The sequence below is a fragment of the Populus trichocarpa genome, chromosome 13, assembly GCF_000002775.5.
Source record: "Populus trichocarpa isolate Nisqually-1 chromosome 13, P.trichocarpa_v4.1, whole genome shotgun sequence".
In the NCBI taxonomy this organism is placed as follows: Eukaryota; Viridiplantae; Streptophyta; class Magnoliopsida; order Malpighiales; family Salicaceae; genus Populus; species Populus trichocarpa.
In genome coordinates, this window is record NC_037297.2 from 2,286,875 (window position 1) to 2,298,997 (window position 12,123).

At 38.3% G+C, this 12,123-nt stretch overlaps 1 protein-coding gene and 1 non-coding gene across 4 annotated transcripts; both read right to left on the bottom strand.

Moving 5' to 3' along the window:
- Positions 1 to 2,253: 2,253 nt before the first annotated feature.
- On the bottom strand, positions 2,254 to 9,752 carry LOC18110974 (cysteine synthase). Of its 3 annotated transcripts, XM_024583270.2 has the most exons (11): positions 9,656 to 9,752; positions 8,889 to 8,942; positions 8,676 to 8,785; positions 8,519 to 8,576; positions 7,956 to 8,219; positions 7,737 to 7,874; positions 7,582 to 7,633; positions 3,220 to 3,299; positions 3,031 to 3,090; positions 2,810 to 2,890; positions 2,254 to 2,629 (listed from the first exon to the last, which is right to left on the bottom strand). In XM_024583270.2, exons 2-11 carry the CDS (start codon positions 8,925 to 8,927, stop codon positions 2,540 to 2,542), a joined length of 972 nt encoding a protein of 323 aa, XP_024439038.2. In that variant the 5' UTR covers positions 8,928 to 8,942; positions 9,656 to 9,752; the 3' UTR covers positions 2,254 to 2,539. The 3 variants fall into 3 exon arrangements, 2 of the variants coding, with proteins under 2 accessions (XP_024439038.2, XP_052302223.1); XR_008057031.1 differs by lacking the exons at positions 2,254 to 2,629; positions 9,656 to 9,752 and adding an exon at positions 7,478 to 7,491 and having other exon boundaries at positions 2,881 to 2,890; positions 3,220 to 3,461; XM_052446263.1 differs by lacking the exons at positions 2,254 to 2,629; positions 3,220 to 3,299; positions 9,656 to 9,752 and having other exon boundaries at positions 2,804 to 2,890.
- Positions 9,753 to 11,259: 1,507 nt separating this feature from the next.
- On the bottom strand, positions 11,260 to 11,379 carry LOC112323916 (U5 spliceosomal RNA). The gene has a single exon (XR_002977461.1). It is a non-coding gene; the product is annotated as a U5 spliceosomal RNA (small nuclear RNA).
- Between the last annotated feature and the right edge of the window lie 744 nt (positions 11,380 to 12,123).

The window sequence follows — 12,123 nt, forward strand, 5'->3', positions numbered from 1 at the left end:
AACAATGCTTTTGAACCTTTCATCATATAACTCTTGTTTTCGGCCAAAGAAAAGGAATAATTGTGTGTGTTATTGCTCCAAACGGGAGGTCTAGAATCTAGATAGCAGTTTACGAGGACAGTGAGTTATAATCAAAATTCATATATCAATCTTGTCTGTTTCTCTATAAGAAATAGTGCTTGTTGACTCTAAAAAATTATGTCCACAAAACTACGAGATTTCAGGAACAAATTAATGCTGATTAAAAAAAATACATTTAAAAAAAAATCTCAGTTAGATTTTATCCGGATTAACCGAGTTTTGCCGAGTTTTTATATATTCAGATCTTTTATTTTACCAAATTAGTAATTTTCATATTGAGTCGATCGGGTTTAATAACTATAGTTTGGTGGGGATGTGGTTTTAGAGAAAACACTTTTCTGGAAACCAAATCAATTTTTTTTTTATTGGAAAGTGTTTTCCGTTGACCAGAAAATATTTTTTGTTGACCACCTTTTTTAATAACAAACAAACACAAAAAAATTTAAAAAGTAATTTTCCAACTTTCCAGGAAACAAAACATGACTTTGGCTTTAATATTAGGCTTTTTATTTGAGGGTAGTGTTTTTCAGCTTTTATTGAATGGAAGGCATTCAAAAAGGTTCACACGGATGCATAAATTATTATATTTATTATTTTCTTGAAAAAAATGCATATTTATTTTAATAAATATGGGACATTTTAATTTTTTATACCACTTATAATAAAATTTACACATATTTTATTTTTTATATTTATTTTTTTTTCACAGTCATTCCTCATTTGATAGTATTTTTTTTTCTTTTTTGATTCATCATTAATTTTTTTTTATAGATAATTCATGGTAGATTAAATTGTATTTTAGAAGACTAGACATGATCTTGAGTTATAATTAAAAAAAATTACTCGAGTGATATCTGAAAAGCTACTCCATGACTTTGTTTATTTCATGTAAAGTAATTTCCAAGCTCTCTTAGTTTTAGTGAGTTTTAGAAAATTACTTTTCAATAAAATAATTTTTAATGAAAAAAAAACTTTGGTGAGAAAACTACTTTTCAATAAATTATTTTTTAACGAAAACAAAAATAAAAACAAAAACAATAATTTCCCATAAAGAAACTACTTCCATATCTTTACACATGTAACACCTTACACAAAACTCATTTTCCTTGTCTTCATACACACCAAAAAAAAAACAAATATCTAACTCTTTAAGTAATGCTATTAAATAATTTAGCTCTTTCATTAATTTAAAAAAAAAATTGAGGTTTTTAAAAATGAATTTAGTTAAAAAAAATATTTAACAAGGTTATATGTCTATAATATTATATTTAAAATATTTATATTATATGTATATTTATATTTTATAAAATAAGCGATATATAAATATATGATATAATAAATTCTTTTTTCCCATAATTATGCATTTTATATCTCATTTTTTTTATTGTAAATAATCAAATAGTTGCATTCAATGTTAAATATATGTTAGATAAACTTTTAAAAAAATTAAAATATTTAGAGGTTGTTTTTCATTTTATTTTTTATGGCATAACTAAATACTGAAAACTGTTTTCCAACTAATTTTTCATGACACTGCCAAACATCGAAAAATAATTCCCTTTTTGAAATTCACTTTCTATAAAAATCACTTAAAAAAAATAATTATCTAGCAAACAAACAAACCTAATTAAAAATTCTAAAGTTTTTTTTTTGTTAAATTCCAAGTCAAAATTAAACATTTAAAGTTTTAAATTTTTTACAAATAAAGTTTTGACTATAAAGATTAAAAACCTGTTTATTTTTGTATTTCAGAAGCACTTTTGAAAAATTTTAAAATTTTTATATGTTTTTGCTTTGTTTCAAATTAATATGTTTTTGATGTTTTCAAATTATTTTAATGTGTTGATGTAAAAAATAAATTTTAATAAATAAAAAATTATATTATTTCAATAAATTTTCAAATAAAAAACTTTTTAAAATATAATAACCACCGCAACATATAAAAGGCTGATGACCATTTATTAAAAAAACAAAAGTAAGATACATCATTTATATTTATCGGTAGAGGCAAGACCTACCCTCCGGAATCCAGAGTTCTTAGCTAAATATGCTAGGCTATGGGCTCAAGTATTAAAATTTCTAGAAATGTGATGGAGAAACCCCTTGTTTTATCTTTAATGCTTGAACAACGTTTCCAAAATAAGACAAGTCTTAGACTGGTTTCTCGTGATCTTTAATAAGCAATAAGATTCTGCACTTTTATATGCAAGTCAAGAGCTAGGGCAAGCTGAAAGTCAGTCAGATACAGTATAGCTGCATGCAGCTTATGCCTAGATTACATGGAGGAAGGATGAGCCCCTTTTGTGAGCTGAAACCATTGCCACCCCTGCTGCATGCCTGATGACTATACCAGCTCTCAGGTGTCATCAGCTATTAATTGATCATGCAAACTATTACTAGCTCTATTTCCAGGCCCGACACACTAAAATACAAGAAATGTTGAAGTTACAGTTTCAGTTCAATTAGAGGTCATGTTTTCTACCTCTTGCCTAATGGAATCAAAAAGCTTGGAAGACAAATAACGTTCTCCAAAACTAGGGAATATAACCTGCATGGCAAGCAAAAGAAATAACATAATTAATTGAGTTGGATACAAATTAAGCACTCAACTACTGTTTTAAGCAGTTGGCGTGCCCCTGACTTGACCGTCTATACTTGAGGCAGAAAAGCTAAGAATGTGTAAACATGTATATTGTAAAACCAATCTGCAGTAGGCAACAGAACTTACAACAACGAGTTTCCCAGCATTTTCTGGCCTCTTAGCTACCTTTATTGCAGCAGCAGCAGCTGCCCCAGATGATATCCCAACCTACAAGGGAAAAAGAAGTGAAAGATAAATCTTAAAATCTATCATGAATGGAAACTGCAGAAATGCTCATGGAGGGTTACTTTCTTTTTTCACACAAGATCATAGGAGGAGGACTTGAGAGTTGTAACTTGTGAACCTACCAGCAAACCTTCTTTCAAGGCAAGCAGCTTGGTAGTTTCAATAGCTTCCTCACTTGATACCTAAAGAAGAATTACTACCAAAGTTAAACCTAGTCTCATGACAATTTTCCTTTCTACTGCTGTTGATAAAATGTACTGACATAAAAAGAGACTCATTAACCACCACTTAATACATAGTTTCAAACTTACCTGAAAAACCTCATCTAGCATGTCAACATCCAAAACACTAGGAATGATCCCAGCACCAATTCCTTGGATTAGATGTGGGCCTTTGACATTTTTAACAAGCAATGATTACAAGAGAAACAATCATAATGAGAACGTTGTCAATCTTAAAAAGAACTACATGGAGAGGGGGGGAAATTCAAGCTACGCAACATTGATCATTTAACAGAAAAGGTTGATGTGTAGGGTTCTGCATTTCCTCTTGTAATAACTGTTGGGTTTGTTGCCATTGCATGTGCAGCAAATGGACGGCACCAACCATTGACTATTGGCAGCCACCATTGTTGAAGAAGAGCTGGAGTTGGCAGCCACCTTTGTTGAAGAAGAGCTGGAGTTGGTGGCACCATTCTTGCCTATAAATAGGCAGCAAGAGAGTAGAGCAAAAAAAGAGAGAGAACGTGAGTGTGTGCAAGAGAGTGGAGAGAAAGAGAGAGCTGCAATGGCAGCAGCCTTGCTGCCATTGCAGCAGCTGCAAGTGCAGCAAGAGAGCTGGGAGTTGAGTTTGAGTGAAGTGATCCTCCTCCTCCATGTATTGTGTTGTAATCCTTTCTCTATCTCTAAATAATATGGACTCTCTCCCGTGGATGTAGGCGGTTTTGCCGAACCACGTAAAATATTGTGTCTCAGTGTGCTTAGCCTCCTTTGAGCAACTATCAGTACACCCCCGGTCCGCGCATGGGGGAGCCGGAATCCCCAACAATTGGTATCAGAGCACATGGTTTAAAGGGGTGTTTGATTTTTGCTCAAAAATGAAAGTTGTCAAAATTGTGTTTTGACCATACCACTGTGTAGAGGAGGTCGAGACGAAGCCACTGGTGAAAACGACGTCAAAATCGGACGTCGGAAATGACCGCACTCTCCATCACTCTCCGGCAAGGCGTCTGCCCACGCGCGCAGACACGCCCCACGCGTCTTCTTCGCCCGGATGGGCTGACCCGACCCGAATATCAGTTGACCCGACCCATGTGACTGACCCGGATATTAATGACGTCAGCATGATATAATTGTGATGTCAGCATACATAGTAGGCATGCCAGGGGTGGCATCAGCATGATGTAATTGTGATGTCAGCATGCACAATTGGCATGTCATGTCAGCGACCAGTCATCTGACACGTCAGCATATTGGGACCCATCTGCCACGTCATCAGCCGCGAGTCGAGCCGAGTGCGCCGAGCCAAATTGGAGCCGAGCCAAGCCGCGAGCCGAGGGACAGGATCCAGTGTAGCGGATCCCACGTGCAACCGGATCTGAGATTGAATCTGAGCCGTTGATCAGGCCAGAATTGTTTTGATCAAATCTTAGCCGTCTGAAGTGCGATTTGGACGATTTCAGACTTGTTTCCAGCTAATTTGATCGTTACGGATGCAATGGTACGGTCCGATCATTGAGATTTGAGACCAAAAATGGCGGTGGTGAATTAACAAAAGAGATTGCCCGATCAGGAGGCATCTGAAGATCATCATGGTGGTCGTTGAAGAGAAGAAGAATAAGGTGCACATGTTTACCCAATTACATGTGCTGAACTGCTAAGTGGGAAGAAATTTAACTGCCTTAAGGGAAGGCAAAATTGGGACACTCTGTACACCCGATCATGTGGATAATTTGAGGTGAAGAGTGGAAATTGATGAAGACCAATCTTGACGAATCTAAGAACTGGTAGTCTCGCCAGATGTTGAGAAATCAGGTATAAAACCGGGATACCCCAGATCACTTGTAAAGGAAAGCCGCAACAAAGCTAGCAAATGGTTGTATATACAAAAAGACAGTACGATGGATAGATATGGCCTAAGAAGTTCTGTCTAGGAGATTGGGTTTTAAGCGGGACCAGTGTGACCCCTCCAATCTTTCCTGGGAACTTGCTTAGTGGAAGGATTATCCATACGGTACTATTTTCGTATATATAGCAGTTTGTAATGAAACAGTTGAAGGCTAGCAGGATGACGGCACAAGGGAACAGTTGGGTTCCGTATGATCAAGGATCTGATGAAGTGGTGATTTCTTCAAAGAAGTTAGATTCGGTGACTGTGATTTCTCGAGGGGAGAATTGATGAAGACCCTGATAATGGAAGAGGAATACAGCAAGGGGATAAAGATTGGCACCCTATTTTTGACTTGGATAAATGTTATGACAGGATGAGCTGCTGTCAAACATAAGCAAGGAATAGGAGAAAAATCTGGAGAACAGAAATTGCACGAGGGCACACGGAGATTGTGCAGGGGTACCCGTAGGATCCAACAAGGTACTGTAATGAGACAACAGGTGCAAGGAGAAGAAGTGTTCCCAGATGAAGCTCAGAGCAGAGACTGTTAAAGTTTGAACAACAGGAAGTCTCTTATGCTCTTGATGAAGACAACAGGCGAAGACCTTTCCAATTCATGCAAGGATGGAAATAGAGCTGTTGTAGAGGCACCTAATTGAGGGGGTGCAAATGCCTGTGATACAAGGCAACCGCCTATGATGAAAGACGAAGACACCAAAGAGAGTTGGTGTAGGTGGAGCTGTCAAGCAGAAAGGCACAGAAGCTCCAAACATAGAAATCGAGGAGGAGGATTGCGAGGAGTATACCGCAACTTTCTCTTTCTATGTAGTCAGTGGCAGTAATCTCTCCCATAGTGCACATGGTGGTAGAGACTTTTGGAGCCACTTTGAAGCATCTCAGCTGAAGGAGGATGCGGCCACCTATGAAAGGTGAAGACACCTTAGATGGAAGGTGTGTGAGGGCCATGATAGGAGCCCGAATCAGACCGCCCCATGACAACGGGCGAAGACACCTTAGAGAAGGTGTGAGGGCCGTGATAGAAGCCCCAGTTCAGACCGCCGCATGGCGACGAGCGGAGACACCTAAGGAGAAGGTGTGTGGGCCACGATATGAGCCCAGTTCAGAACAACCCCAAAGCCAATGTGATGGCTAGATATGAGTGGACAGGTGTATAGCCAATGAAGTGGCTATGATGAGTATGGAGACAGATGCAGGATTGACTTTCATGGATATTGCCCCCATGCTAAAGATCAATGAGCTAGAAGACATTTGCCTTGGATAATAAGTGTGTGACTTGTGGAGCATTAAGACGCGGCTGCTATGAAGGAGCAGAGGGCATGCGCAGGTTCCCGGAACAAGTTGACTCTTGTCAAGGTGGTGAGCTCAGTGAAGGCATTGTAATACTCAGTATCAAGACATATATGGATCAACCTTTAATGGGCTGCCCCCATAGGTGAAGGTGGAGAGTTACCTGGACTCTTGAGACTAAGAGCGAGAGACTCACGGAGAAGTAAGGCGTGGTTCCTAGGGTGGAACAAAGGGCAGGCGCAACTCCTGGATGAGTATACTCTTGGAAGAGTGGTGAGCTCGTGATCATATTGAGATACTCAGATAATGACTGTCGCACTTGGAAATAGAAATTTTCGTTTGAGGGGGTGTTGTAAGCCTTGATGTGAGGCTTGATGATTCATTCCGGACCGAGCATGGTTGATACGCTCGAAGGGGAATGTTGTGTCCCAGAGACAAGCGTTAACACTCTTCAGATGAGATGTGGCAGACCATCTGGTTGTAGTGATCCTTTTGTGTGAGAAAAGGTGTGCTTTGGTAACTCTGGTGATTGAAAGGTTTGGCGAGTACCTGTAAACTTGGCCACAGACGCTCTCGGAATGGTAAGCTTGGAAGAGCTGCAGGATGCAAGCCTGTGCTAAAGAAGCAAGAGGACAGTTGCCCCACATGAATGGCAAAGGGGGTGATTGTTGGGTTTGTTGCCATTGCATGTGCAGCAAATGGACGGCACCAACCATTGACTATTGGCAGCCACCATTGTTGAAGAAGAGCTGGAGTTGGCAGCCACCTTTGTTGAAGAAGAGCTGGAGTTGGTGGCACCATTCTTGCCTATAAATAGGCAGCAAGAGAGTAGAGCAAAAAAAGAGAGAGAACGTGAGTGTGTGCAAGAGAGTGGAGAGAAAGAGAGAGCTGCAATGGCAGCAGCCTTGCTGCCATTGCAGCAGCTGCAAGTGCAGCAAGAGAGCTGGGAGTTGAGTTTGAATGAAGTGATCCTCCTCCTCCATGTATTGTGTTGTAATCCTTTCTCTATCTCTAAATAATATGGACTCTCTCCCGTGGATGTAGGCGGTTTTGCCGAACCACGTAAAATATTGTGTCTCAGTGTGCTTAGCCTCCTTTGAGCAACTATCAGTACACCCCCGGTCCGCGCATGGGGGAGCCGGAATCCCCAACAATAACCTTCAACACTAGAACCAAAAAGAATTACAAATGATGACAAGAATGCAACTGTATGTGAAAGAAAAAAGAGCTAGAGCTTGAAAGAGTGTCATACTTACCATGTTTTCCTCCACTCAATACAGCACTTTCAACAGGCTCTATGCCATACACCTGCACACAGCACATAAAGCACCCGATTGATATGAAGATTATCAGAACTCCCTCTCTCTCACTGTCTCAACTCTCAACAAGCGCACAAGGATGCACAGCCAACCTTAATAGCTGCCTTTTTCTCCTTGAGGAATCTCCCAGCTCCAGTCACGGTTCCTCCAGTCCCAATTCCTGCAACCAGGATGTCGATTTCCCCTCCCGAGTCTTTCCATATTTCTGGGCCAGTAGTTTCATAATGTATCTATATAAATAAAAACTAACTATTTTTGAAATCCTTTCATAAACCAACCCACACTCCAGAAGTTCCGCAACATGATCATACCTTTGGATTGGCAGGATTTTCAAATTGCTGAAGCATATACCCATTAGGTGTGTTTCTTAGTATCTCCTCAGCTTTCTTAAGTCCCCCCTCAAAGGCCTTGGCTGGATCAGTAAGGCAAACTTCAGCTCCAAGAGCCCGTAACACAATTCTTCTCTCAAGACTCATTGAAGCAGGCATGGTCAGTATAAGTTTGTAACCCTTCATTGCAGCAATGGCCGCCAATCCAATGCCGGTGTTGCCACTGGTAGGTTCAATGAGTATGGTCTTTAGCCAAAATTATTCAAACATATCCAGAAACAAGGGAAACTTGTTAGTTCTTACTTCTTAGTGACTGACCTTGTAGAGCGTTGCATATTTTACAATATATATATATATTCCCCTCGTTTCACAAAAAAATAACTAGGATAATGTATGTGTACCTTCCATTGCATATACATGCATATATTTAAAAAGTGCATTTGATATTGGAGTTAAATTCGTTAATATGACTTAAAGAGGACTTGTTGATATCTATGATTAACCTAATAGAGCATAGTTAGATATGCAGAATTTTTATAACTAACCTTTCCTGGTGTAATCAAGCCCTTATCTTCTGCATCTTTGATCATACTATATGCAATTCTGCATGTCAAAAATGAAAATCCACAATATAAATTCCAAGATGAAAGGTTTCAGCTCTGCATTTACATGGAGAAAATATACAACTGATGAAGACAAGACCTGTCTTTAACACTAGAGGTAGGTCCCACCATTTCAAGCTTAGCAGCAATACGAGCCACGCAACCATCCACAACCTTGTTGAGATATACCATTGGGGTATTGCCTATCAGCTGTAGATGTCCCAACGAAAAAGGAAGAAGAATTTATCACAAAATAAGCAAGATTGTTTTCATGCAAGACTAAAAGCAACAAGAAAGCATGAGAAAATTTTACTTCAGTAACATCTTTCTTGATTTCACAGCTGTTCTCCATATCTTTCCAGGTAATCTGCAAGCATACAAGGAAGTCAGGGAGAAATAGAAAAAATGAAAAAAGTTGCAAATCTTAGGCACCCAATTTTGCAAGTAATTTCTCACTTCCCAGATCAAGTAAATAAAACCAAGCAAATACTTCTTATGGTTTTATCAACAAATTAATCACAGATATGAGATATTATTTTTTATCAAAAGCCCCGAAATGATACATTAAATGTGATAATAGAACAGGTCAAGAATGTCCTCATGGAAAATTGCACGTCAGGAAAAATGTTACGAACAATTCACACAGCCAAACAATTCTTGAAGCAAGCCAAATATTGAGAACCACCCAGCAGTTCATTTGCAACAAAGAATCACCAAAAGCTCAAGGGATTCTTCATAAAAATTACCTAGTTGCAAAAACAAAGTATAAAACAGAGAATTTTTTTGTGCTCACAAGTTTCTTTATAGAATTTTGACAACCAAATAGAGCAGACACTTACAATAAACAAATTTTTCAAAGAAAATCCCAAACCCAGATGATTCCAGAATACCAAAAGGAATTATAGCCAGCAAAAAGAAAACATTGCCAAGAAAATACCAAACTACTCAAAGGTCTAAAAAGATCAAAGATTGCATCTTTCAGCTACCAAACCATCTAGCATATAAAAACCAGGTAGAGGTCTTACTATCAAGAATCAATCACAAGCACAGCATCAGTAGAAATACATGAAAATTACGTACCTATTAGTAGCGTAGAGCACTGCAAATATTTTCAAGAAGGTATCTGCAGTGACTTTCAGCAGATACAGCAGTAATGTGAGATGAGTCAGACCTGAGAGTTTTGAACTAGAAACCCTATCAGGTACCCATCCTATCACTGTCAGCATCAGCAACCAGTGCATAAAGTTTTATATTACTCGATTAAGTCCAAACAAACAAGTAACAATCCGAATAATCACCCAATATCAGGAATAAATCACATTAAGAGAAAGGATTCCATAACACACCACTTAATAATCAAGAAAATATCACACAAGAATGATAATTAAACCAGGAATTTAAGGTTAGGGGTCTACATACCTGGATTAGAAGCTCAGGGACCAACATCAGTAAAAGAGAAAGAATTAGGGGCTGAACTGAATTAAATCGTGTCAAACTGAAGAATCAGACATGGCGCTCGTGGCACATATAAAGACCGTTCGAGATGCACTTTCCGCGCGTGTGCCTCATTCAATTCCGCGTCGGACCGGAGTCGAAGTCGAGGCATTGGAATTTATGCAGCCAAACGATCTTCATGGGACGGTGCGTGTTATATTTATCCAGTCGGTGGATGGCATCATGCTCCGCCAAAGCTTGTCGTAGCCCCCAGCACCCATGCATGCATAAAAGAGCTTATCTGTTTAACATTTCATCATTTCATGAGGAATATATTGTCTTACAGAGCTTTCATGGTGCTGCTATTACATATTAGGTATCAAGTGATGAAGCCGTTGAAACTAACAAGCTGATTGCTTTGAAAGAAGGTTTGCTGGTATGCCTAGAGAACTGTCATGGACATCATATTTCTCCATTTATGATGAAAACCAGTCCTTTTCCATGTAGGTGGGAATATCGTACGTCTGGTGCCACCACAGATGCTGCTATAAAGTTGGCAAAAAGACCAGAAAATGCTGGGAAACTGGCTGTGGCTAGTCAGACTGGCTTGCTTCAAGTGGCATTTCAACTGTACTGAAAATTTACTAATGCCATTTATTTTCTTGGTAATCAGGTGGTTTTTGCTTAGTACCGGGGAGCGATGTCTTTCCTCTAAACTGTTTGGTTCCATCATGCATGAGGCAAAAACCATGACACGTTCGATTAAGATCTTGTTGATTTTTCATGAACTTCAGGAATGCTTACTTGTCGGCACAGTTTCCACCAAGAAATTCATTTATAGCCCATTTCCTTCCTGGAATAATGCAATTCACTATTTCAAACGTAATTTTAGTACTGTATGGGCAGGGTGCTGTGCACCACAGGCCTAATTCTTAAAATTGCATTCTGTTAAGGATTATGGTAGAGTGTTTTTAGTTTAAAAATACATTTAGGTTTTTATATTTTTTAAAAATCATCAACAAGGTTTGCACAAACAGATAATATCCTAGGCGAAGTCTTTTTTTGGCAAACCTGTGCCCATTCATGTGTGGACCGCAGACTCCAAAGATACATTCAACTCTAACAGTCTTAGACTCTTAGGTCTTTATGTCTTCGATAAGGCTACAAAAAGGAAGATCCTAAGCCTTATTTACTCGTCTTTTTATTAATACAATCCAGAGCTTTGAAACATTTAAACTAGATTTGTACAGGCTCTCCTCAAAAAGAAGAGAACCCTCCAAAAATAGGCGTATGCCACAATTTGCAGTGAGCACACGGTATTCTTTAGTAAAAGGCGAAAGAATAGTTCGCTATGTGATCACTGCATGGCTGCTCGATTAAATTAAAATTCAGGAAACAGTAACATTATTAGAAACAGTTCAACAATGCTGCTTGCAGAAATAAGGTAAATTCTGTTTACCTAATCATTTTACAACCCAAGATATTAAAAAAAAAAATTATTTAAAATTTTGGTCAAATATTTATAGATAATCGCAAACTTGTTGTTGTGATGCTAAGTAATTGATTTTTTTGTATTTTTTTTGAAGGTATGATGACAAATAATTCCCCAACTCTTTGATTGGACCAATGATAACCAATACAATGCCAACGTTACCAATTGCAGAATTAAGATTTGAATCAAACAATAATATGCAAGAGCAAATAGTTGGTTAAATGCTGCAATTGCTAATGTTATTCAGTATGGTATGGTTAATATGTTAACGGTCGTTTATGGTATTATTTCCCAAGGTATGATGATGATGAGGATTGTATTATATGGAGAGAAGCTGCTGATGGAAAGTTTTCACGTCGAAATGCCAAGAATCTAGTGAGAAATATGTTGCCTAACATAAGCTCATTCAGAATTACTTCTATACCTTGACTTTCTATTCTGAACAGATTGTCAACAAAAACAAGGCAGCGGCAATGCGGGGAGAAATAGTGATATAACTTGTCCTTTATGTAAGAAAGTTCTATATTACAGGGATCACCTTTTCTTCTCTTGCAGCCTTACTAAGAATATATGACAAGAGTGTTTTACAGAAAAGTGGAATTTCTAAACAGGTTGGAGATTG

Bases quoted from the DNA above. Each gene is read 5' to 3' on its own strand.
- LOC18110974 (XM_024583270.2), bottom strand. From the start codon at position 8,927: ATGGAGAACAGCTGTGAAATCAAGAAAGATGTTACTGAA. The intron at 8,220-8,518 runs GTTAGTTATAAA...TTTTGGCTAAAG, and splicing joins GCTTGATTACACCAGGAAAG to ACCATACTCATTGAACCTAC. The intron at 2,630-2,809 runs GTAAGTTCTGTT...CTTGCCATGCAG, and splicing joins ATGCTGGGAAACTCGTTGTT to GTTATATTCCCTAGTTTTGG.